The sequence below is a fragment of the Coregonus clupeaformis genome, chromosome 21 (genome assembly GCF_020615455.1).
Source record: "Coregonus clupeaformis isolate EN_2021a chromosome 21, ASM2061545v1, whole genome shotgun sequence".
Taxonomy (NCBI): Eukaryota; Metazoa; Chordata; class Actinopteri; order Salmoniformes; family Salmonidae; genus Coregonus; species Coregonus clupeaformis.
In genome coordinates, this window is record NC_059212.1 from 48,278,997 (window position 1) to 48,302,886 (window position 23,890).

General features: G+C 43.8%; 1 protein-coding gene across 1 annotated transcript in view; it reads right to left on the minus strand.

Moving 5' to 3' along the window:
- Positions 1-1,190: 1,190 nt before the first annotated feature.
- scn12aa (sodium channel, voltage gated, type XII, alpha a) overlaps positions 1,191-23,890 on the minus strand; it is a 120,493-nt gene continuing 97,793 nt past the window's right edge. Inside the window, exons 19-29 of the mRNA XM_041842420.2 lie at positions 22,475-22,592; positions 19,570-19,724; positions 19,028-19,201; positions 7,587-7,709; positions 6,917-7,189; positions 6,668-6,721; positions 6,402-6,539; positions 5,308-5,412; positions 4,453-4,605; positions 3,846-3,963; positions 1,191-3,639 (exon numbers count right to left, since the gene is read on the minus strand). Coding sequence (XP_041698354.1) covers positions 2,285-3,639; positions 3,846-3,963; positions 4,453-4,605; positions 5,308-5,412; positions 6,402-6,539; positions 6,668-6,721; positions 6,917-7,189; positions 7,587-7,709; positions 19,028-19,201; positions 19,570-19,724; positions 22,475-22,592 — 2,766 coding nt within the window. The 3' untranslated portion in view covers positions 1,191-2,284. The remainder of the gene's footprint in view (positions 3,640-3,845; positions 3,964-4,452; positions 4,606-5,307; positions 5,413-6,401; positions 6,540-6,667; positions 6,722-6,916; positions 7,190-7,586; positions 7,710-19,027; positions 19,202-19,569; positions 19,725-22,474; positions 22,593-23,890) is intronic.

Here is a 23,890-nt window from a genome sequence, read left to right on the forward strand (position 1 = left end):
TGTGTGTGTGTGTGTGTGTGTGTGTGTGTGTGTGTGTGTGTGTGTGTGTGTGTGTGTGTGTGTGTGTGTGTGTGTGTGTGTGTGTGTGTGTGTAATTAAAACAAGTGATTTTTTTTACACACAGATTATCCCTGTTTTCCAGCTGGTCCTACTGGATTTGACCACAGAGGAAATCTCTTTGGGGATAAATCCAAATTGGCTCCCCTTGTGAATATTTTTTTCCAAACCCTAAAAAATGTTGGAGGGTTCATATATTAACTCGAACCCAACCTCCATATCTAAATACTGTACGTTTTACATAACACTTTATCTCTGCTTTTATCAAAGTGAGTACGAGAAGGATAATGAACGCAGTCAAACCTAACCTAAAGAGAATAATGAAAATAGCCCAATGTCAAGTGATTCAATAGGAGTGACGGAGAAACACCAAATTTTAAAAAATGTATTTATTTTCTATATTTCTTCATCATTTTTTTTGGGGGGGGGGAATTAAACCTCGTAGCTTGATTTAATTTCCTCACAGTAAGTATTTTTGTTTTGACGTTTTGTTTATTCTACAGTAGCCACGCCTCACTTCACGCTCAACCTATGTCTTCTACATGCATTTTCCAGCATTTTCCACAAAGCATCACAGACCAATGGGACTTGCAAGGGCAGTTAGTCTCTCAGCCACAGTATATAAAAGGAGGGTTGCAAATGTGCACAGCTGTTGGGTTTTTCCATACACACGGACGGGGAGTGGCTAGGGATTTAACTGCTGTGACGCCTGGAAACCCCTGTCCCCTATTGAGGTCATTGCAGCTAACTGGTTTTCACTCTGAAAACAGACAAGAGACAGTCATTGGTCTTGATTTGGACCTGAAGACACAGGGTTCAGGTTATTCTCTCCGCACAACATAACATACTGTATTTTGAGTTTGATCGTGAGTTAGTGTAACCTGTCACAATCTGTCTCAAACTGTCACAAACTGTCAAAAAACTGTAGATCTGTCAAATAGAAAAGGCAAGAGGGATAAAACCAGTGAATTTTAAATAAATAATTTCTGATATATGCAGAAATGTTGTAATTATTGTAGGCTGTAAAGTGTAAAAAGTAAAATAGGATAGAAAACAATAGTGTACCATTTGTTAACTAGCTGTTACAAAATGAAAACTCCCAACTATGGAAAAAATATTTTATTATTGTTTGATATAGTGATTACCTACTTAAATGTAATACGGAAAACAGGTTTTCAAGGAAGTATCTTATCATCTTTCATTTAAAAAGAATGAATACAGTTGTATACACATAATTTGATTGCTCTGGCTATGATCCCCATATTTGTGGACTGTCATTGAGAAAACCTTAAAATATAAATACATTATAAAAGTTAGATACAAATGTTTGACATGCCATGCCCCCCATAACTCTTTACGCAGGTCAATATAACATATGTTTGTAATGCATATTTCTACTCCCATCTAGTTCCACAGGTCAAATTTAAATGGTTAAAGGGGACTAAGTGTGCAGATGACAGACAACCAATATCAGGCACATTATGCTGCAGTCACTACTACACACAGCCCTTCACCATTGGGGTTTTGATATACCGATCATTCAATAAACTCAATTTAGTGCATAACATATACATATAAACTATACACTTCTGACCAATTAATGTGGTCTTTACCATATTAACTCATTGGTTAGAAAATAACAACAATATTGTCCTGGAATATCCACTAATAAGAAAATATACTTAATATACTTTTTCATAAATATAATTTTAGCAAATCAAGCTGCCATTTTCTATAATAAAGATAGAGTTCATCATCTGTATCAAAACGAGAACCAGATCTAAACTCTCCATATTTATCCATAAAACAAAACAACTTCAAAATGTTATACCAGATCTGATTGATTGTCATTTACACTTACTGATTAACCATTGTGACAGAATATATGAAATCACACATTTTTATGAAGTATATAAGTATATATTTTTTAAACTTTCTTTTCTTTTACTTTGGGTACAGCTTATTATACATTTGAGTGGAATCACCATCTTCAAAGTGGTGCCTGGGTTTCTAAACATTATTAATACATATATCATATGATTGTTGATTGACAACGAGGGTCTGATATAAATAATAAAAAAGCAATATTTGCATTTTACCATGAAATTCCTGGGTATTTTCTGCTATAAAAATGTTCATCTTGTACCGAGAGAGTTGTTTGAGTTATGATACTGTACATGTTGTAAACAAAACAACAACAAAAAACAAGTTTCCTGAAAACAATATCTCAAAGAAATGTCTCTTCAAATGTTTGTGAGGGGCTAAGTTCCCTATATGTTTGTGAGGGGCTAAGTTCCCTATATGTTTGTGAGGGGCTAGGCTCCCTGAGTTCTAACACTAAGTCTCTCGGCCTTTCTAGACGTTCTATCTGACCAAGGTCACTAGCCGCCCCCGGCCGGGTCAAACTGTCATAAGATGGAGGCGAGGAGGACAGAGTCCCTTCCATGACCCCCATGACCTCTACCAGCTCCTCCTCCTCGTTGGGCCCCTCGGGGCCGTAGTGTTCTTTTATCATGGCGGCGATGAGGCCCTCCCTCTCCGGGGCCCTCTCTATGTCCACCACTATGTGCTCCTGCAGGTTCAGGTTGGTCTGAAGGTTCATCTGTCTGTACAGGAAGGAGGCCTGCTTCATCTGCCGTTTCACCAGGTGGCGTCTGTAACAGCGTTGGATGATGATGGCCGACACGTCTTCCTGCTTGCGGCGTAGAGTTGTAGTGATTGGTTCGTGGGAGATCTTGGACGGGTTGGCCATCATGAACTTCTCCTCCATCTGCTGCTTGAGGGCGTCCATCTCGCCTGAATCGCCCAGCACACGCTTGGTGAAGGCGAACAGGATGTCCAGGCAGTGGATCTTGTCCCCGCTCACCATCGGCAGGTCCATAGAGATCAGCTTGATCTTGTTGGGTTTGGCGATGCGCAGCGGCTCCGACAGGTTGTCCGCGAAATTCGACAGCTTCGAGAACTCGATGAACTGGGTGGCCTCTGCGTCGAACTTCTCCCAAACCTCGTAGAACATCTCAAAGTCGTCCTCGCTCAGCGGCTCGGTGCTCTCCTCGGTGGCCACGCTGAAGTTCTCCAGGATGATGGCTATGTACATGTTGACCACGATGAGGAAAGAGATGATGATGTAACTGACGCAGAAGGCGATCGCCACAGACGGGTTGCCACAGTTGCCCCTAACGTTGGTGCCGGTGTTGACGACGTAGGCTTCACACTCCTCTGGGGAGTTGGACATGATGGGCTCCAGGACGTTGTCCCACCCGGCAGATGTGCTGATCTGGAACAGGCAGATCATACTATTCCCAAAGGTCTCGAAGTTGAACATGTCATCTATCCCTTCTTTCTTTTTCACATAGGCGAAGTTGGCCATTCCGAAGATAGCGTATATGAACATTACGAGGAAGAGCAGGAGGCCGATGTTGAACAACGCTGGCATGGACATCATTAAGGCAAACAGTAAAGTCCTTATTCCTTTGGCCCCACGTATCAGTCGAAGTACGCGTCCTATCCTTGCCAGTCTGATGACACGGAACAGAGTCGGAGATACAAAGTACTTCTCAATGATGTCAGCCAGAACGATACCTGCAAGTGTTGAAATCAGAAATGAAGAAAACAACACCAACAGCAAATTAAAAGACAAAACATTTGATGACCTTTACATGAAATGTACATTCGGGAAATTTTACGCATGGCATAGATCACTTGTCAGAAATATATATAGGTTGTTTTGAAGGTTGTTTTCAGGGTTATATTGAGGTTTGTTTTCAGGGTTGTATTGTTCCACCCACCCACGATAGAGAGAATGATGACCACAAAGTCAAAGATGTTCCATCCCACGGTGAAGAAATAGCAGCGAAGCGCCACGATCTTCATGAGGCATTCGGTGGTGAAGATGACGATGAATATCTGTATGATAAAGAGACGGGACACCATTATGTTATCTTCAGGAACATATGTACTAGGATAAAACAGGATACGTTGTACAGAGAATTATGGGTACTGTAGTACTAGTACATGATGCTACAGAACAAAGATGGTGGATAAATGAAGATCAGGCCATTTACCATTGGAAAAAATGTTCAGTTCCTTTCTACTTAAGGGGGTGGCACTCCCATAGACACCAATGCAATAGCAGCTGGGTCTGGTCTACATAGTTCATTGACTTCCATTGAAACATAAAAAATGAGGGAGTGGGATGTCTCACTTCCTCTTCCGTCTCTGCTACAGACCATCTTGTTGAGGATGGACTCTGTGAGCATTATGCGTACTGTAGTACATCATACACAGAGTATTATGGGTACTGTAGTACACCATACACATAGCATTATGGGTACTGTAGTACATCATACACAGAGCATTATGGGTACTGTAGTACTAGTGCATCATGCTACAGACCAGGTTGATCTTGTTGAGAATGGACTCCATGCGGGCGGACTGATCGTCTGTCTCCACCATCATGGTCACCATGTTGACGATGATCAGCATCATAATCATGATGTCAAAGGCTTGCTTGGACACCAGGTCGAATAAGAAGCCTTGGAAGATATTCTGGAGAGTAGATAAGATGGAAGGATGTCATGGATCCATTAACGCCATGTAGGCTATCCATAAAGTTTACATCGCTCGAATCTCATTCAGGTTCATTCAAAAATGTAGTTATAAAACAATGTTTGAGTACATATTAGATCCACTGTCATGTTTGTCATAGTTCCTCAAAGTTTTTATTTTACCGTAGGTCTTGGTATAGGCTTATCATAGTTGATATTTTACCGTATGTCTTGGTATAGGCTTATCATAGTTGATATTTTACCGTAGGTCTTGGTATAGGCTTATCATAGTTGATATTTTACCGTATGTCTTGGTATAGGCTTATCATAGTTGATATTTTACCGTATGTCTTGGTATAGGCTTATCATAGTTGATATTTTACCGTATGTCTTGGTATAGGCTTATCATAGTTGATATTTTACCGTATGTCTTGGTATAGGCTTATCATAGTTGATATTTTACCGTAGGTCTTGGTATAGGCTTATCATAGTTGATATTTTACCGTATGTCTTGGTATAGGCTTATCATAGTTGATATTTTACCGTATGTCTTGGTATAGGCTTATCATAGTTGATATTTTACCGTATGTCTTGGTATAGGCTTATCATAGTTTATATTTTACCGTAGGTCTTGGTATAGGCTTATCATAGTTGATATTTTACCGTATGTCTTGGTGTAGGCTTATCATAGTTGATATTTTACCGTAGGTCTTGGTATAGGCTTCTCAGGCTTTTTAGAGCCTATTTTCTTCATAGCGTTGTAGTACTTCCGCTGCTCGTCAGTCATGAAAATGTCTTGTCCACCTAAGTATAACAATGCATTCAACATTATTCTTCACTGTTACAATGTTGCACAATATATACATCACAGGAGGTTGGTGCCACCTTCATTGGGGAGGACGGGCTCGTAGTAATGGCTGGAGCGGAATAGGTAAAATGGTATCAAATACATCAAACACATGGTTTCCAGGTGTTTGATGCCATTCCATTTGCTCTCTTCCAGCAATTATTATGAGCTGTCCTCCCCTCAGCAGCCTCCGCTGATATCCATACAGACAGCTGTTAATGTTGTATATATCCACACAGACAGCTGTTAATGTTGTATATATCCATACAGACAGCTGTTAATGTTGTATATATCCACACAGACAGCTGTTAATGTTGTATATATCCATACAGACAGCTGTTAATGTTGTATATATCCATACAGACAGCTGTTAATGTTGTATATATCCATACAGACAGCTGTTAATGTTGTATATATCCATACAGACAGCTGTTAATGTTGTATATATCCATACAGATAGCTGTTAATGTTGTATATATCCATACAGACAGCTGTTAATGTTGTATATATCCATACAGACAGCTGTTAATGTTGTATATATCCATACAGACAGCTGTTAATGTTGTATATATCCATACAGACAGCTGTTAATGTTGTATATATCCATACAGACAGCTGTTAATGTTGTATATATCCATACAGATAGCTGTTAATGTTGTATATATCCATACAGACAGCTGTTATTGTTGTATATAACCATACAGACAGATGTTAATGTTGTATATATCCATACAGACAGCTGTTAATGTTGTATATATCCATACAGACTGCTGTTAATGTTGTATATATCCATACAGACAGCTGTTAATGTTGTATATATCCATTCAGACAGATGTTAATGTTGTATATATCCATACAGACAGCTGTTAATGTTGTATATATCTATACAGACAGCTGTTAATACAACAGTGCGAAATGAGTAAGTGAGACAGAAAACAACATGTACTTATCTTTCTTTTTTGCTGGTTGAAATTATCAATGATGACGCCGATGAAAAGGTTGAGAGTGAAGAAGGACCCGAAGATGATGAAGATGACGAAGTAGAGGTACATGTAGAGGTTGATTTCCCTGATGGGCTGCTCTTCCACCTGTAAACAAACAAACACATTTTAGTTGATCCCATTTTCATCTTTTCATAAATAAAAATGTAGGTCTACTCATTCTATTTATGAGATGACGAATTTGTCTAGATTTGTGGAACGAGATTGATACGTACGCCACGTGAATCAACAGCTGCATGCATAACTTCCATCCATCCTTTAAACGTGGCCTTAAAGGAAATGAACATCATTGACACAATTATAGGGTAAGCCTTTTTTTTTTATAATAAAAAAATGTTACTTCATTTATCGACAAACAATAAGAGCTATGGCATCCTTTCAAACACATAACTTCCTAAAAAAACAAAAATAATGTAAAACAGTCATTTTTATTTTTATTTTTTAAAGACAAGAGAAAAACTGACCACTTGCAGCAGTGAGAGGTATCCTAGTCCCACGTTGTCGAAGTTGACCTTGACTTTAGTCCAGTAAAACTGAGTGTCATTCATGGCCAGGCACTCAGACTTGTTGTTGACGACGGAGGCGTTGTGGATGAACCCCGTCCGGTTCACACATTTACCAAACTTCCCTGCAAACAGGTTGACGCCCATGATGCTGAAGATGAGCCAGAAGATCAGGCAGACCAGCAGGACGTTCATGATGGACGGGATGGCTCCAATCAGAGCGTTCACCACCACCTGGTGACCAAGACGACAACACACAGAGACGTTGTAGAGGTTGTCTACTACGGAGCACAGGCACAGCATATAAATTATGTTTAATGATTAGGGGACTGGAGTTTTTTTTCTCCTGACGAAGTGACTAGCCCAGTGATCAAGGTAATACTCCACCGTTAGAGGCTGTCTGTCACTTCAGTCATAGACAGATATGATATAGGACCGCAAGTTTTTCCCGATCACGTGACCAGCTTAGTGAAAAAACTCTGGTCCTTCACTGATGATAATAATTTGTGGAATCTCCTAGAATAACTTGACAATAGGTCACCTATGTAAAAAGCAGGGAAAGTAGAACGTCTCTAAGGAAGAAAAAAAATAAACGAAAGGGTAAAGTCAGTGTAACAGAAGAATGTCTCACCCGCATGCCCTCGAATCTGGACAGGGCCCGTAGGGGCCTCAGTGCTCGGAGGGTCCTCAGTGATTTGATAGCAGCGAAGTCAGAGTAGCCCAGAGAGTTGGCTACCAGGCTCACCAACGAGACCTGGAGAGGACACACAGAGACATTCAATCAGCTCAGACTTAGATGACAGTACAAACTCCATTTTTCAAAAGGAGGAGACCTCAGCATCACTCTTGAACACCTTTTGATAAAGATTGTGGGTTTTGCAATTTTATGAGCAAGTATCAAAGTACAAAATGTGGGATCCCCTGTCTGTAAGAGCCCACCTCAACCCCAATTCCCCACCATTATCCACACGCAGATGCAGGACTATGCACGTACACACGCACACACACACACACACACACACACACACACACACACACGCACACGCACACATGCACGCACGCACGCACACACTCAAACCTACCACCTAAGTTGTATGATACAATATATATTTCAGTTAAGTCACTGACAACCTTTCATCAAATAAAAAGATCAAATAAAACAAAGCTCTACAGACATAAATCACGAATCAAATCATTTCCGGAGAGAAAAACAAACAGGAAGAGTAGCAACAGATTAACAGACAGTGAGACAAGAATTTCAGAGCCAACACTTCAGAGACCGTAGCAGTGCAATACTTTGGGACATTCCACAGTTAGGAACACAATTAATTAATTTAGAGTAATTTAGAATTTTTTGTTTTGTTTTGTGGCATCTTTTTCATTACATTTTTTTTTGTTACTTCCACTCTATTCTACATCCAAAATGGACAAAACAGAATGGTATTCCGCTGTTGAATGGCCCGAGGGTGATAAGCTGTGATTCAAAATGGCACGATGGATGGTCCATGGATGAGAGGTATTACTGGTAGAATGACAGGGAATGGAACAGGGACAAAATACATACAGGTATGCAATATGTACAATCAATGCACATGCATACATACTCAGCTATATATACATAGGAACTATGTATATATGTGAAATAGAGTGAGGTTTTATAAAGAAGTTTAACAAAATGTTCAATTCTCCTTTTTTATAAACTAATGGTATTGCCAAATTTGATTGCCCAACTTGCATTAGTATGATCCAATTAAGTCATCATTCGTATGATCCAATTAAGTCCGTAATTGCAATTTAGTGCTATTACAGTCCCAATAATTTCTTTATAAAAGTATATTTTTATGGATTTCGTCCAATATATCTAAAGAAGATACTCAGAAAAATGAAATACGCTGATAAAGAACACGTCTTTGGCTCCATGAAAGTACACACAACAAAACAAACATCAGAAGGCTAGAGAGTTGATATAGAAACCAGAAACCAGAAATAGTGTTTAAACAATCCTTGATTCTCCTCCGTTTATCATTTCTGCAATCATCACAGTCTTAAACTAACCCACCCACACATCCAAAAATAATATAAGCCTCTCCAACTCTGCTATCCAGCTAGATACACTGTAGATAGATAGATAGATAGATAGATAGATAGATAGATAGATAGAATTCTACCTACACTGTTCAAAATGGTCTAAACAACTTTAATTCAGTCTGTTGATAACCTATGAGGAACTATGAAATACAATAGTCCAATAATACATTCGATCTTCTCCAGATAAACCTTAGAATACATGGTAGTACGTTGCTATTTGATATAAAAGCCAAGGTCCGTCGTGCATTTTTAAACGATCAAGTGGATGAAAAAAAAAAAAAAACATATTTGCTTTGAATACATTTTCTGCTGAAAAAGACAATTGCTGTTTAGATTTGAAAAGTAGACGAGACGGTGGCTTTTGATATCTCAATGTGAAGCACTTACAAGTGAGGAAACATAAAAGCTTTATTGAAGCAGCAGCTTTTCCAACCTGGATCCAATACTCACCTTCCACCTCACAACTACCACTTACCCTAACAGCTGCTATAGACACGTCTGTGCCGATCTGTGAACCAGCGGGCGAAATCAGAGGAAGCAAGGTAAGGTAAGGGAGATACAGTTGAAGTCGGAAGTTTACATACACCTTAGCCAAATACATTTAAACTCAGTTTTTCCACAATTCCTGACATTTAATCCTAGTACAAATTCCCTGTCTTAGGTCAGTTAGGATCACCACTTTATTTTAAGAATGTGAAATGTCAGAATAATAGTAGAGATTTATTTCAGCTTTTATTTCTTTCATCACATTCCCAGTGGGTCAGAAGTTTACATACACTCAATTAGTATTTGATAGCATTGCCTTTAAATTGTTTAACTTGGGTCAAACGTTTCGGGTAGCCTTCCACAAGCTTCCAACAATAAGTTGGGTGAATTTTGGCCCATTCCTCCTGACAGAGCTGGTGTAACTGAGTCAGGTTTGTAGGCCTCCTTGCTCGCACACGCTTTTTCAGTTCTGCCCACAAATGTTCTATAGGATTGAGGTCAGGGCTTTGTGATGGCCACTCCATTACCTTGACTTTGTCGTCCTTAAGCCATTTTGCCACAACTTTGGAAGTATGCTTGAGGTCATTGTCCATTTGGAAGAACCATTTGCGACCAAGCTTGAGATGTTGCTTCAATATATCCACATAATTTTCCTTCCTCATGATGCCATCTATTTTGTGAAATGTACCAGTCCCTCCTGCAGCAAAGCACCCCCACAGCATGATGCTGCCACCCCCGTGCTTCACGGTTGGGATGGTGTTCTTCGGCTTGCAAGTCCCCCCTTTTTCCTCCAAACATAACGATGGTCATTATGGCCAAACAGTTCTATTTTTGTTTCATCAGACCAGAGGACATTTCTCCAAAAAGTACGATCTTTGTCCCCATGTGCAGTTGCAAACCGTAGTCTGGCATTGTTATGGTGGTTTTGGAGCAGTGGCTTCTTCCTTGCTGAGCGGCCTTTCAGGTTATGTCGATATAGGACTCGTTTTACTGTGGATATAGATACTTTTGTACCTGTTTCCTCCAGCATCTTCACAAGGTCCTTTGCTGTTGTTCTGGGATTGATTAGCACTTTTTGCACCGAAGTACGTTCATCTATAGGAGACAGAACGCGTCTCCTTCCTGAGCGGTATGACGGCTGCGTGGTCCCATGGTGTTTATACTTGCGTACTATTGTTTGTACAGATGAACGTGGTACCTTCATGGGTTTGGAAATTGCTCCCAAGGATGAACCAGACTACCAGACCCAACCAACAAGAGTTCTCTAGGTCAGGGCGTGACAGTAACCCCCCCCAAAGGTGCGTACTCCGGCCGCACCAATCTGACTCATTAGGGGAGGGTCCGGGTGGGCATTCAGCCTCGGAGGCGGTTCCGGCTCCGGGCGTGACGACCTCTCCCTCTCTGCCTCCCCGTTGCACCCCTGGTCTGGTCTGGACCTCGGCGCGATGCTTCCCCTCTCCTTCCTCCCATGATGCACCAAGCCCTGTCTGGACCCTGGTGTGGGAGGCCCCGAACCTGGAGAGGGGCTGACGTCTGAGCCTGGAGTGGAGCCGCTGACCGGAGCTGAACTGGACCCCGGTGGAGCGGACTGCTCTGGCTCCGGAGTGGAACCGCTGACCGGAGCTGAACTGGACCCCGGTGGAGCGGACTGCTCTAGCTCCGGAGTGGAGCCGCTGACCGGAGCTGGACTGGGAACACGCACCACTGGTCTGGTGCGGGGAGCAGGTACGGGCCGTACCGGGCTGGCGACAGGCATCACTGGTTTGTGCGAGGAGCAGGCACAGGCCGTACCGGGCTGTGGAGGCGCACTGGAGGTCTGGAGCATAGAGCTGGCACAACCCGTCCTGGCTGGATGCCCACTTCCACACGGTACGTGTGTGGCGTTAGCACAGGACGCACTGGACTGTGCAGTATCTCCGCATAACACGGAGCCTGCACGATCACACGCTTCTTAGCGTGAATACGGGGAGTTGGCTCTGCTCTGAACCCTGGCTCCGCCAACCACCCCGTGTGCCCCCCAATTTTTTTTTCCCTGGGGCTGCTTCTCGGGCTTTCTTCATGACCGAGTCCTTTTAAGTCGCCGTTTCTCCTCCCTTGCTGGATCTCTTCCCATGTCCATGATCCCTTACCATTTAATATCTCCTCCCAAGTCCATGATTTCTGCTCCTCCTGGGCACGCTACTTGGTCCTTGTTTGGTGGGATCTTCTGTCACGGTCGTTGAGAGACGGGTCAGACCAAGGTGCAGCGTGGTATGCCTACATGTTTATTAAGACGAATAAACACTTGACAAAATAACAAAACAACGAAAACGTGAAGTCCTATGGGCTATACACACAACAAGCCTAACAGGAACACAAACAAGATCCCACAACTAAGGCAGGCAACCAGGCTACCTAAGTATGATCCCCAATCAGAGACAACAAGCGACAGCTGCCTCTGATTGGGAATCACACCCGGCAAAACATAGAAATATAAAACTAGATCTAAACATAGATATACAATCACATAGATCTCAACTGAAACTCACACCCTGACCCAACCAACAAGAGTTATCTAGATCAGGGCGTGACAATTAGCCTATCAGAAGCTTCTAAAGCCATGACATCATTTTCTGGAATTTTTCAAGCTGTTTAAAGGCACAGTCAACTTAGTGTATGTAAACTTCTGACCCACTGGAATTGTGATACAGTGAATTATAATCTGTCTGTAAACAATTGTTGGAAAAATTACTTGTGTCATGGACAAAGTAGATGTCCTAACCGACTTGCCAAAACTATAGTTTGTGAACAATAAATTTGTGGAGTCGTTGAAAAAATGAGTTTTAATGACTCCAACCTAAGTGTATGTAAACTTCCGACTTCAACTGTATAACCCCTAGCCCCTATGGCACTGTTGGGTAAGGTAAGGTAGGTATAACCCCTAGCCCCTACATCACTATCGGTAAGGTAAGGTAGATATAACCCCTAGCCCCTACATCACTATCGGTAAGGTAAGGTAGATATAACCCCTAGCCCCTACATCACTATCGGTAAGGTAAGGTAGATATAACCCCTAGCCCCTACATCACTATCGGTAAGGTAAGGTAGATATATACACTACCATTCAAAAGTTTGGGGTCACTTAGAAATGTCCTTGTTTTCCATGAAAACATACATGAAATGAGTTTGAATAGGAAATATAGCCAAATTAATAGGAAATGTAGTTAGAAATAATGATTTTTAATAGAAATAATTATTGTGTCCTTCAAACTTTGCTTTCGTCAAAGAATCCTCCATTTGCAGCAATTACAGCCTTGCAGACCTTTGGCTTTGTAGTTGTCAATTTGTTGAGGTAATCTGAAGAGATTTCACCCCATGCTTCCTGAAGCACCTCCCACAAGTTGGATTGGCTTGATGGGCACTTCTTACGTCCCATACGGTCAAGCTGCTCCCACAACAGCTCAATAGGGTTGAGATCCGGTGACTGTGCTGGCCACTCCATTATAGACAGAATACCAGCTGACTGCTTCTTCCCTAAATATTTATTGCATAGTTTGGAGCTGTGCTTTGGGTCATTGTCCTGTTGTAGGAGGAAATTGGCTCCAATCAAGCGCCGTCCACAGGGTATGGCATGGCGTTGCAAAATTGAGTGATATCCTTCCTCCTTCAAGATCCCTTTTACCCTGTACAAATCTCCCACTTTACCACCACCAAAGCACCCCCAGACCATCACATTGCCTCCACCATGCTTGACAGATGGCATCAAGCACTCCTCTAGCATCTTTTCAGTTGGTCTGCGTCTCACAAATGTTCTTCTTTGTGATCCGAACACCTCAAACTTCGATTAGTCTGTCCATAACACTTTTTCCCAATCTTCCTCTGTCCAGTGTCTGTGTTCTTTTGCCCATCTTAATCTTGTATTTTTATTGGCCAGTCTGAGATATGGCTTTTTCTTTGCAACTCTGCCTAGAAGGTCAGCATCCTGGAGTCGCCTCTTCACTGTTGACGTTGAGACTGGTGTTTTGCGGGTACTATTTAATGAAGCTGCCAGTTGAGGACCTGTGAGGCATCTGTTTCTCAAACTAGACACTCTAATGTATTTGTCGTCTTGCTCAGTTGTGCACCGGGGCCTCCCACTCCTCTTTCTATTCTGGTTAGAGCCAGTTTGCGCTGTTCTGTGAAGGGAGTAGTACACAGGGTTGTACGAGATCTTCAGCTTCTTGGCAATTTCTTGCATGGAATAGCCTTCAATTCTCAGAACAAGAATAGACTGATGAGTTTCAGAAGAAAGATCTTTGTTTCTGGCCATTTTGAGCCTGTAATCGAACCCACAATTGCTGATGCTCCAGATACTCAACTAGTCTACTCAACCTGACAGCAGGTATGCAGGAGGAGGTTGTTGGGTAAGCTTGGCTTTATACATAGTTTGGGCTTTGTCAAGTAAGGCTTAAACTATGTATTTAGATTGTAGTTAGGTATTGTAGGTAGTTATCGTGGGTTGTTGTATGTAATTATTGTAGGTTAGTATTGTATTCGGCTGAGCCCAGTGAAGCACGAAGCTAGCTAGCTAACCCACTACCTGGACTAGCTGGCGGGTAGCTACTGGCAACTATTAGCAACGGTATAGTTGTTTCACGCCTGAGAGTGCCTGTAATTACGCCAGCTGGCTGCCTACAATAATTACATACAATAATTGCCTACCATTCAGCTGTTTTCTAACCTCATTGTCTGAACCGTTAACGTTAGGTAGTAAGTGGCTACTGTGCTTGAAATTTAGCTAGCTTGTTGCTACCTGGATAGCTACTAGTAAACAATAGCTGGAACGACCTAGCGAACAGACGCGAACTGGCTGAGTCAATTCAGTGGCTAGCTTTGCACTTGGCTAGCTAACAGTAGCTGCTACGGGTAAGTCATAACCTACATTTGTGTTTTGTTTTTACATATTGGTAGCCAGAGTCGTTCAAGGAATTCGGGACATGGGTGACTAGTTAACGTTAGCTTGGCTCTCTCTGTGTGTTCATGCCATGAAAGGAGGGGTTTCTTCTTTGTCTGAAAACAATGGCTAGCTAGTATGCTAACTATTCTAGCTAACTAACTGGCTGAATAAGTTGACGACGGACTCGCTCAAGCTGTCGGGACTAACCCACAACGTTAGACACGGACACGAACGATCTGCTTGGCGTGTTGACACACTGGTGGTTTGTTGTGGCCGAGTATTGGTGCTAAACCGTGTTGTTGGAGTCCGGCATGCTAGCTGGCTGTGGCGTCTTATGACTAGGTGCCCTGGACGATTTTCACGGATGAATACTGTACCTAGTTAGCTAGCTGAATAAACTAAGTTAGTCTATTCCTAGAAAACATTGAACCGCTGTAGTTTACAACAATTATAGTTTCTCAGGTGGAAGTTCGGAGAGTTATATTTGGGTGTTGTGGTGAGGGAGGCCCCGCTCTCTCCTTTCCCAGATGTTTAGTTCATTTCATTCCGATCTCCTTTGCATTATTGTAGCCATTTTCTGCAGCCTGTCAACTATGCCTCTGTCTATCCCTGTTCTTTCCTCTCCGCACAGGCTATACAAACGCCTCACACCGCGTGGCTGCTGCCTCTCTAACCTGGTGGTCCCTGCACGCACCACCCACGTGGAGTTCCAGGTCTCAGGCAGCCTCTGGAACTGCCGTTCTGCTGCCAACAAGGCAGAGTTCATCTCAGCCTATGCTACCCTCCAGTCCCTCGACTTCTTGGCGCTGACGGAAACATGGATTACCACTGAAAACACTGCTACTCCTACTGCTCTCTCCTCGTCTGACCATGTGTTCTCGCATACCCCGAGAGCATCTGGTCAGCGTGGTGGTGGCACAGGAATCCTCATCTCTCCCAAGTGGACATTCTCTATTTTTCCCCTGACCCATCTGTCTATCTCCTCATTTGAATTCCATGCTGTCACAGTCACTAGCCCATTTAAGCTTAATATCCTTGTCATTTATCGCCCTCCAGGTTCCCTTGGAGAGTTCATCAATGAGCTTGATGCCTTGATAAGTTCCTTTCCTGAGGATGGCTCACCCCTCACAGTTCTGGGGGACTTCAACCTCCCTACGTCTACCTTTGACTCATTTATCTCTGCCTCTTTCTTTCCACTCCTCTCCTCTTTTGACCTCACCCTCTCACCGTCCCCCCCTACTCACAAGGTAGGCAATACGCTTGACCTCATCTTTACTAGATGCTGTTCTTCTACTAATCTCACTGCAACTCCCCTCCATGTCTCCGACCACTACTTTGTATCCTTTTCTCTCTCGCTCTCCTCCAACACTACTCACTCTGCCCCTACTCAGATGGTAATGCGCCATCGCAACCTTCGCTCTCTCTCTCCCGCTACTCTCTCCTCTTCCATCCTATCATCTCTTCCTTCTGCTCAATCCTTCTCCCTCCAATCTCCTGATTCTGCCTCCTCAACCCTCCTCTCCTCCCTTTCTGCATCCTTTGACTCTCTATGTCCCCTATCCTCCCGGCCGGCTCGGTCCTCCCCTCCAGCTCCGTGGCTTGATGACTCATTGCGAGCTCACAGAACAGGGCTCCGGGCAGCCGAGCGGAAATGGAGGAAAACTAGACTCCCTGCGGACCTGGCATCTTTTCACTCCATCCTCTCTACATTTTCTTCATCTGTTTATGCTGCTAAGGCCACTTTCTACCACTCTAAATTCCAAGCATCTGCCTCTAACCCTAGGAAGCTCTTTGCCACCTTCTCCTCCCTGCTGAATCCTCCTCCCCCTCCCTCTCTGTGGATGACTTCGTCAACCATTTTGAAAAGAAGGTTGATGACATCCGATCCTCGTTTGTTAGGTCAAATGACACTGCTGGTCCTGCTCACACTGCCCTACCCTATGCTTTGACTTATTTCTCCCCTCTCTCTCCAGATAAAATCTTGCGACTTGTGACGGCCAGCCGCCCAACAACCTGCCCGCTTGACCCTATCCCCTCCTCTCTTCTCCAGACCATCTCCGGTGACCTTCTCCCTTACCTCACCTCGCTGATCAACTCATCCTTGACTGCTGGCTATGTCCCTTCCGTCTTCAAGAGAGCGAGAGTTGCAGCCCTTCTCAAAAAACCAACACTCGATCCCTCTGATGTCAACAACTACAGACCAGTATCCCTTCTTTCTTTTCTCTCCAAAACTATTGAGCGTGCCGTCTTTAGCCAACTCTCTTGCTATCTCTCTCAGAATTACCTTCTTGATCCAACACTGGTCATTCAACTGAGACTGCTCTTCTCTGTGTCACGGAGGCTCTCCGCACTGCTAAAGCTAACTCTCTCTCCTCTGCTCTTGTCCTTCTAGACCTGTCTGCTGTCTTTGATACTGTGAACCATCAGATCCTCCTCTCCACCCTCTCCGAGCTGGGCATCTCCGGCGCGGCTCACTCTTGGATTGCGTCCTACCTGACCGGTCGCTCCTACCAAGTGGCGTGGCGAGAAGCTGTCTCCGCACCACGTGCTCTCACCACTGGTGTCCCCCAGGGCTCAGTTCTAGGCCCTCTCCTATTCTCGCTATACACCAAGTCACTTGGCACTGTCATATCCTCACATGGCCTCTCCTATCATTGCTACGCAGACGACACACAACTAATCTTCTCCTTTCCCCCTTCTGATAACCAGGTGGCGAATCGCATCTCTGCATGTCTGGCAGACATATCAGTATGGATGACGGATCACCACCTCAAGCTGAACCTTGGCAAGACAGAGCTGCTCTTCCTCCCGGGGAAGGACTGCCCGTTCCATGATCTCGCCATCACGGTTGACAACTCCGTTGTGTCCTCCTCCCAGAGTGCGAAGAGCCTTGGCATGACCCTGGACAACACCCTGTCGTTCTCCGCTAACATCAAGGCGGTGACCCGATCCTGTAGGTTCATGCTCTACAACATTCGGAGAGTACGACCCTGCCTTACACAGGAAGCGGCACAGGTCCTAATCCAGGCACTTGTCATCTCCCGTCTGGATTACTGCAACTCACTGTTGGCTGGGCTCCCTGCCTGTGCCATTAAACCCCTACAACTCATCCAGAATGCTGCAGCCCATCTGGTGTTCAACCTTCCCAAGTTCTCTCACGTCACCCCGCTCCTCCGCACACTCCACTGGCTTCCAGTTGAAGCTCGCATCTAATACAAGACCATGGTGCTTGCCTACGGAGCTGTGAGGGGAACGGCACCTCCGTACCTTCAGGCTCTGATCAGTCCCTACACCCAAACGAGGGCATTGCGTTCATCCACCTCTGGCCTGCTGGCTCCCCTACCTCTGCGGAAGCACAGTTCCCGCTCAGCCCAGTCAAAACTGTTCGCTGCTCTGGCACCCCAATGGTGGAACAAGCTCCCTCACGACGCCAGGACAGCGGAGTCACTCACCACCTTCCGGAGACATTTGAAACCCCACCTCTTTAAGGAATACCTGGGATAGGATAAAGTAATCCTTCTACCCCCCCACCCCCCCCCCCCCCCCCCCCCCCCAAAAAAAACATTGTAAAGTGGTTATCCCACTGGCTATAAGGTGAATGCACCAATTTGTAAGTCGCTCTGGATAAGAGCGTCTGCTAAATGACGTAAATGTAAATGTAAATGTAGATGTAGTCTCAAGAAGGCCAGTTTTATTGCTTCTTTAATCAGCACAACAGTTTTCAGCTAAAATAATTGCAAAAGGGTTTTCTAATGATCAATTAGCCTTTTAAAATTATAAACTTGGATTAGCAAACACAACGTGCCATTGGAACACAGGACTGATGTTTGCTGATAATGAGCCTCTGTACGCCTATGTAGATATTCCATTAAAAATCTGCCGTTTCCAGCTACAATAGCCATTTACAACATTAACAATGTCTACACTGTATTTCTGATCAATTTGATGTTATTTTAATGGACAAAAAAATTGCTTTTCTTTTGAAAAACAAGGACATTTCTAAGTGACCCCAAACTTTTGAACGGTAGTGTAGCCCCTAGAATATTAAGGTAATCTATGTGGAGATACAGACCCTACAGAGCTAACTCTGTTAAAAATGGGTACTCTGTACATGCAGATAAACAGTATATTTCCCCCGTATACTGTCATAATGGCCAGTAAACTCACGTCCACAGGTAGGTACCACAGTGTATAAATTAATTACCTGCATTTAAGAGGTACCAATGTGCAGTTAATCAGTGACCACAGGTCCTACACAAGATAATATATCTGGTGGCAGCCTGCTTATAAGCGAGCCCAAACCAAGCTGGAAATAAACTGTGTTTATCTGCAAGGTCAGCAAGCCGACCTTAACGAACCATACTCACTGGAAAGCAAGCTGAAAGAGTACAACTCAGGTCGGGGCGACAGTGTGAAAAAAAGGTACATCTGTACATAACATACAAGTAGCTCTCACCACCAGTCTGAAAACCACCCAAACTTTTTTGTTGTTGTATGCGTTAGCTACCTACATTTAGCTACCTGCATGTCTATTCTCACTGTGAACATAAACTGGGCACAAGCGCGTGAAGCTTAACACTTACGTCGACGATGAGGAAGTCCAGCCAGCACCAGGCGTTGGTGAAGTACTTCTTGAAACCGTAGGCAATCCATTTGAGGAACATCTCTAGGACGAAGATGTAGGAGAAGACCTTATCGGCGTATTCCAATATAACCTTCACCACTTTCCTTTTCTCTATGTAGATGTCTTCAAATGCCTAGAGCGGCAGAGGAGGGTCAAGAGAGAAACCACAGATTAGAACCTATCGGGTCTTCTATAAAACCAATACATTCAGCTATTGTGCTGTAAGATTAGGAATGAGCTGTTTAGTGCAATTGTTAAAAAAATAAAAAATTAAATAAAGATTACATTATAGAAATATATAGAAAGGTCAAATCTAAATAAAGACATTGCATGTTTTATGTATTTTTTAAAAATATATTTGCTTTTGAAGAAACTTGGTATCAAATTAGCACTGATGGAGCAATAGCTTAGTAAATGTGGCCCTATGAGCTGACTCTTAAAGAGGTCAGAGGTGAAAGTTGAGAGGTCAGGTAAGACTGGGGTAAGTGGTGGTAGTCTCACCAGAGCACCGCTGCTCAGCAGGATCATGAAGATGATAAAAGTCTCGAACCAGCTGTGTTCAACAATCTGGTAACAGGTCTTCCTCAGTCTCCACCAGGCCTGACCCAGGCCCCGAGTCGTGTTGATCTCACAGCACTTACAGTGGCGAACGCAGACTGAGACAAAGAGACAAACAGAAGATGGCGCTGTAGAGATGGATAGCTGTTGTCTTACGGGCTCCGGACCAATTCTGTTATTTTGTGTGTTGTTTTTTTTTTTACGCTGATCTCAACTTTTTTTGTACATAGTATTTCCTATGACCGAAAAACAGCTTATGGACATCAGAACAGCGATCACTAACCTCGATTTTGGATGAAGATTTTTTACTTCAACGAGTCGGAAGCTGTGGATGTACTGCCCATCCCGGACCCTAATCCCGGGACTCGAGAGGAAGAGACGGAGCAACAGAGGCAAACGAGTGGGTTCCCTGACGAGACTACGTTGACGAGGAAATAAACCGCCTCTACCTTCCTGGCAAAACGTACAATCACTGGAGAAAAAACTGGACGAGCTCCGTTTGAGACTATCCTATCAACGGGACCTGAAGAACTGTAATATTCTATGTTTCTCGGAGTCGTGGCTGAACGAGGACATGGATAATATACATACAGATGTTTTTTACGGGGAGGCGTGCATCGCTTTGTTAACAACAGCTGGAGCGCGATCTCTAATGTTAAGGTCTCAAGGTTTTGCTTTGCCTGAATTAGAATACCTCATGATAAACTGCAGACCATACTATTTACCAAGAGAGTTTTCATCTACAGTTTTCGTAGCTGTCTATTTACCACAACAAACCGATGCTGGCACTCAACGTGCTGTATAAGGCCATTAGCAAACAAGAAAATACTCATCCAGAGGCTCCTAGTGGTCGGTGATTTTAATGCAGGCAAAACTGAAATCTGTCTTACCTCATTTTTACCAGCATGACCTTTACTCCACACACAGAAATGCATGCAGAGCTCTTCCTCGCCCTGCATTTGGCAACTCCAACCATAACTCTATCCTGCTGATTCCTGCTTACAAGCAAAAACTAAAATCAGGAAGTACCAGTGATGCACTCGACACGGAAGTGGTCCGCACAGACTGGAATTTGCTCCAGCATTCATCCGATAATATTGAGGAGTTTACCACATCAGTCACCGGCTTTATTAATAAGTGCATCGACGACGTCGTCCACACAGTGAACGTACGTACAGTACATGTCCCTACCAGAAGCCATGGATAACAGGCAACATCCGCACTGAGCTAAAGGCTAGAGCTACCGCTTTCAAGGAGCGGGACACTTATCCGGAAGCTTATATGAAATCCCGCTACGACCTCCAACGAGCCATCAAACAGTCAAAACATCAATACGGGACTAAGATCAAATCCTACTCTGCCAGCTCTGACGCTCGTCGGATGTGGCAGGGCTTGCAAACTATCACGGATTACAAAGGGAAACGCAGCCACGAGCTGTCCAGTGATGATAGCCTACCAGACAAGCTACATTTCTTCTATACTCGCTTCGAGGCAAGCAACACTGAACCGTGCATGAGAGCACCAGCTATTCCGGACGACTGAGTGAACACGCTCTCCATGGCCGATGTGAGTAAGACCTTTTAAACAGGTTAACATTCAACTTCTCCCTGACCCAGTCTGTAATACCTACATGTTGGAAGCAGACCACCATAGTCCCTGCATCCAAGAACGCCAAGGTAACCTGTCTAAATGACTATCGCCCCGAAGCACTCACATCTATAGCCATGAAAAGCTTTGAAAGGCTGGTCATGGCTCACATCAACACCATCATCCAAGACACCCTGGACACACTCCAATTTGCCTACCGCCCCAACAGATCCACAGATGCCGCAAACTTTATTGCACTGCACACTGCCCTTTCCCATCTGGACAAGAGGAACACCTACGTGAGAATGCTGTTCATTGACTATAGCTCAATGTTCAACATCATAGTGCCCTCCAAGCTCATCACTAAGCTCAGGACCCTGGGACTGAACACCTCCCTTCTGCAACTGGATCCTGGACTTCCTGATGAGTTGTCCTAAGCTGACCCTCAACACGGGGGACTATCAGCGATGCCTGCTTAGTCCCCTCCTGTACTCCCTGTTCACCTACGACTGCGTGGCCGCGCATGACTTAAGGCTTGCCATAACAAAGGGTTTTAATATTTATTGACTCAAGACATTTCAGCTTTTTATTTGTAATTAATTTGTACAAATTTCAAAAAAAACATAATTCCACTTTGACATTATGGGGTATTGTGTGTAGGCCAGTAACCAAAAATCTAATTTTTATCAATTTAAAATTCAGGCTGTAACACAACAAAATGTGGAAAAAATCAAGGGGTGTGAATGTTTTCTGAAGGCACTGTATGTACAATACATATCTACCTCAATTACCTTGTACATCAATTAGGTACTGGTACCCTGTGTATATAGCCAAGTTATCGCTACTCATTGTGTATTTATATTTAAATTATTTAGCAGACGTTCTTATCCAGATCGACTTACTAGAGCAATTAGGGTTAAGCGCGTTGCTCAAGGGCACATCAACAGATTTGTCACCTAGTCGCCTCAGGGATTCGAACCAACAACCTTTCGGTTACTGGCATAAAGCACTTAACCGCTAGGCTACCCTGCCACCCCTTATTTCTGGTGTTATTGTTTTTCTAATATTTCTATTTTATTCTCTCTGCATTGTTGGGAATGGCCGAGCTCGCCCCCCATCCAGCAAGCATTTCACTGTTAGTCTACACCTGTTGTTTACCAAGCATGTGACAAATACAATTTGATTTGACTCTTTAATAAATCACTTAAATCACACACACACAATGCTAATCATGATGATCTAGCATACGGTAGCTACGTACATTCAGGGAAGCATTCATCTGGCTCCATGACATCATCAGCCGTCTCAGAGAAGTCATCCTCTTCCTCCCCTGGCTTCCGCAAGTCCACCGTGCTGCCTTCTGATAGGCTCACTTTTTCCTGCAACACAGGAACAAGGAAGTCACACCAGGAAGTCACGTCACACCCATATTCATTCCTGTTTTTTCCATCCCCATAGAAAGTGCTTCCATATCCATCAGACCCCAGTTACTTCTCTGCACACTAAGAAACCTAAACCCACCCAGTCTCTCAACTGCATTAGTAGACTGTTTATAAAACAGTACTCACTAAACGTATACCAGCCCCCTTTCACACTATTTGAACGAGGTATTAATAACATCAATCAAATCAAATCAAATGTTATTTGTCACATACACGTGTTTAGCAGACGTTATAGCGGGTGTAGCGAAATGCTTGTGCTTCTAGCTCCGACAGTGCAGTAATATCTAACAAGTAATATCTAACAATTTCACAACATATACCCAATACACACAAAACTAGTAAGGAATGGGATTTAAGAATATATACATATATGGACAAGCAATGACAGAGCGGCATGGACTAAGATACAGTAGAATATTATAGCATAGAATACAGTATATACATATGAGATGAGTAGTGCAAGATATGTAAACATTATTAAAGTGACTAGTGTTCCATTTCTTAAAGTGGCCAGTGATTTCAATAGGCAGCAGCAGCCTCTAATGTGCTAGTGATGGCTATTTAACAGTCTGATGGCCTTGAGATAGAAGCTGTTTTTCATTCTCTCGGTCCCAGCTTTGATGCACCTGTACTGACCTCGCCTTCTGGATGATAGCGGGGTGAACAGGCAGTGGCTCGGGTGGTTGATGTCCTTGATGATCTTTTTGGCCTTCCTGTGACATCGGGTACTGTATGTGTCTTGGAGGGCGGGTAGTTTGCCCCCGGTAGTGCGTTCGGCAGACCGCACCACCCTCTGGAGAGCCCTGCGGCTGTGGGCGGTGCAGTTGCCGTACCAGGCGGTGATACAGCCCGACAGGATGCTCTCAATTGTGCATCTGTAAAAGTTTGTGAGGGTTTTAGGTGATAAGCCGAATTACTTCAGCCTCCTGAGGTTGAAGAGGCTCTGTTGCGCCTTCTTCACCACACTGTCTGGGTGGGTGGACCATTTCAGTTTGTCGGTGCTGTGTACGCCAAGGAACTTGAAGCTTTCCACCTTCTCCACTGTTGTTCCGCCGATGTGGATAGGGGGGGTGCACCCTCTGCTGTTTCCTGAAGTCCACGATCATCTCCTTTGTTTTGTTGATGTTGAGTGAGAGGTTATTTTCCTGATACCACACTCCACACTCCCAGAGCCCAATCTGTGACATATCTGTGACATAAGTGCACACGTCAAGCATTGAGTCGACGCATAAGTT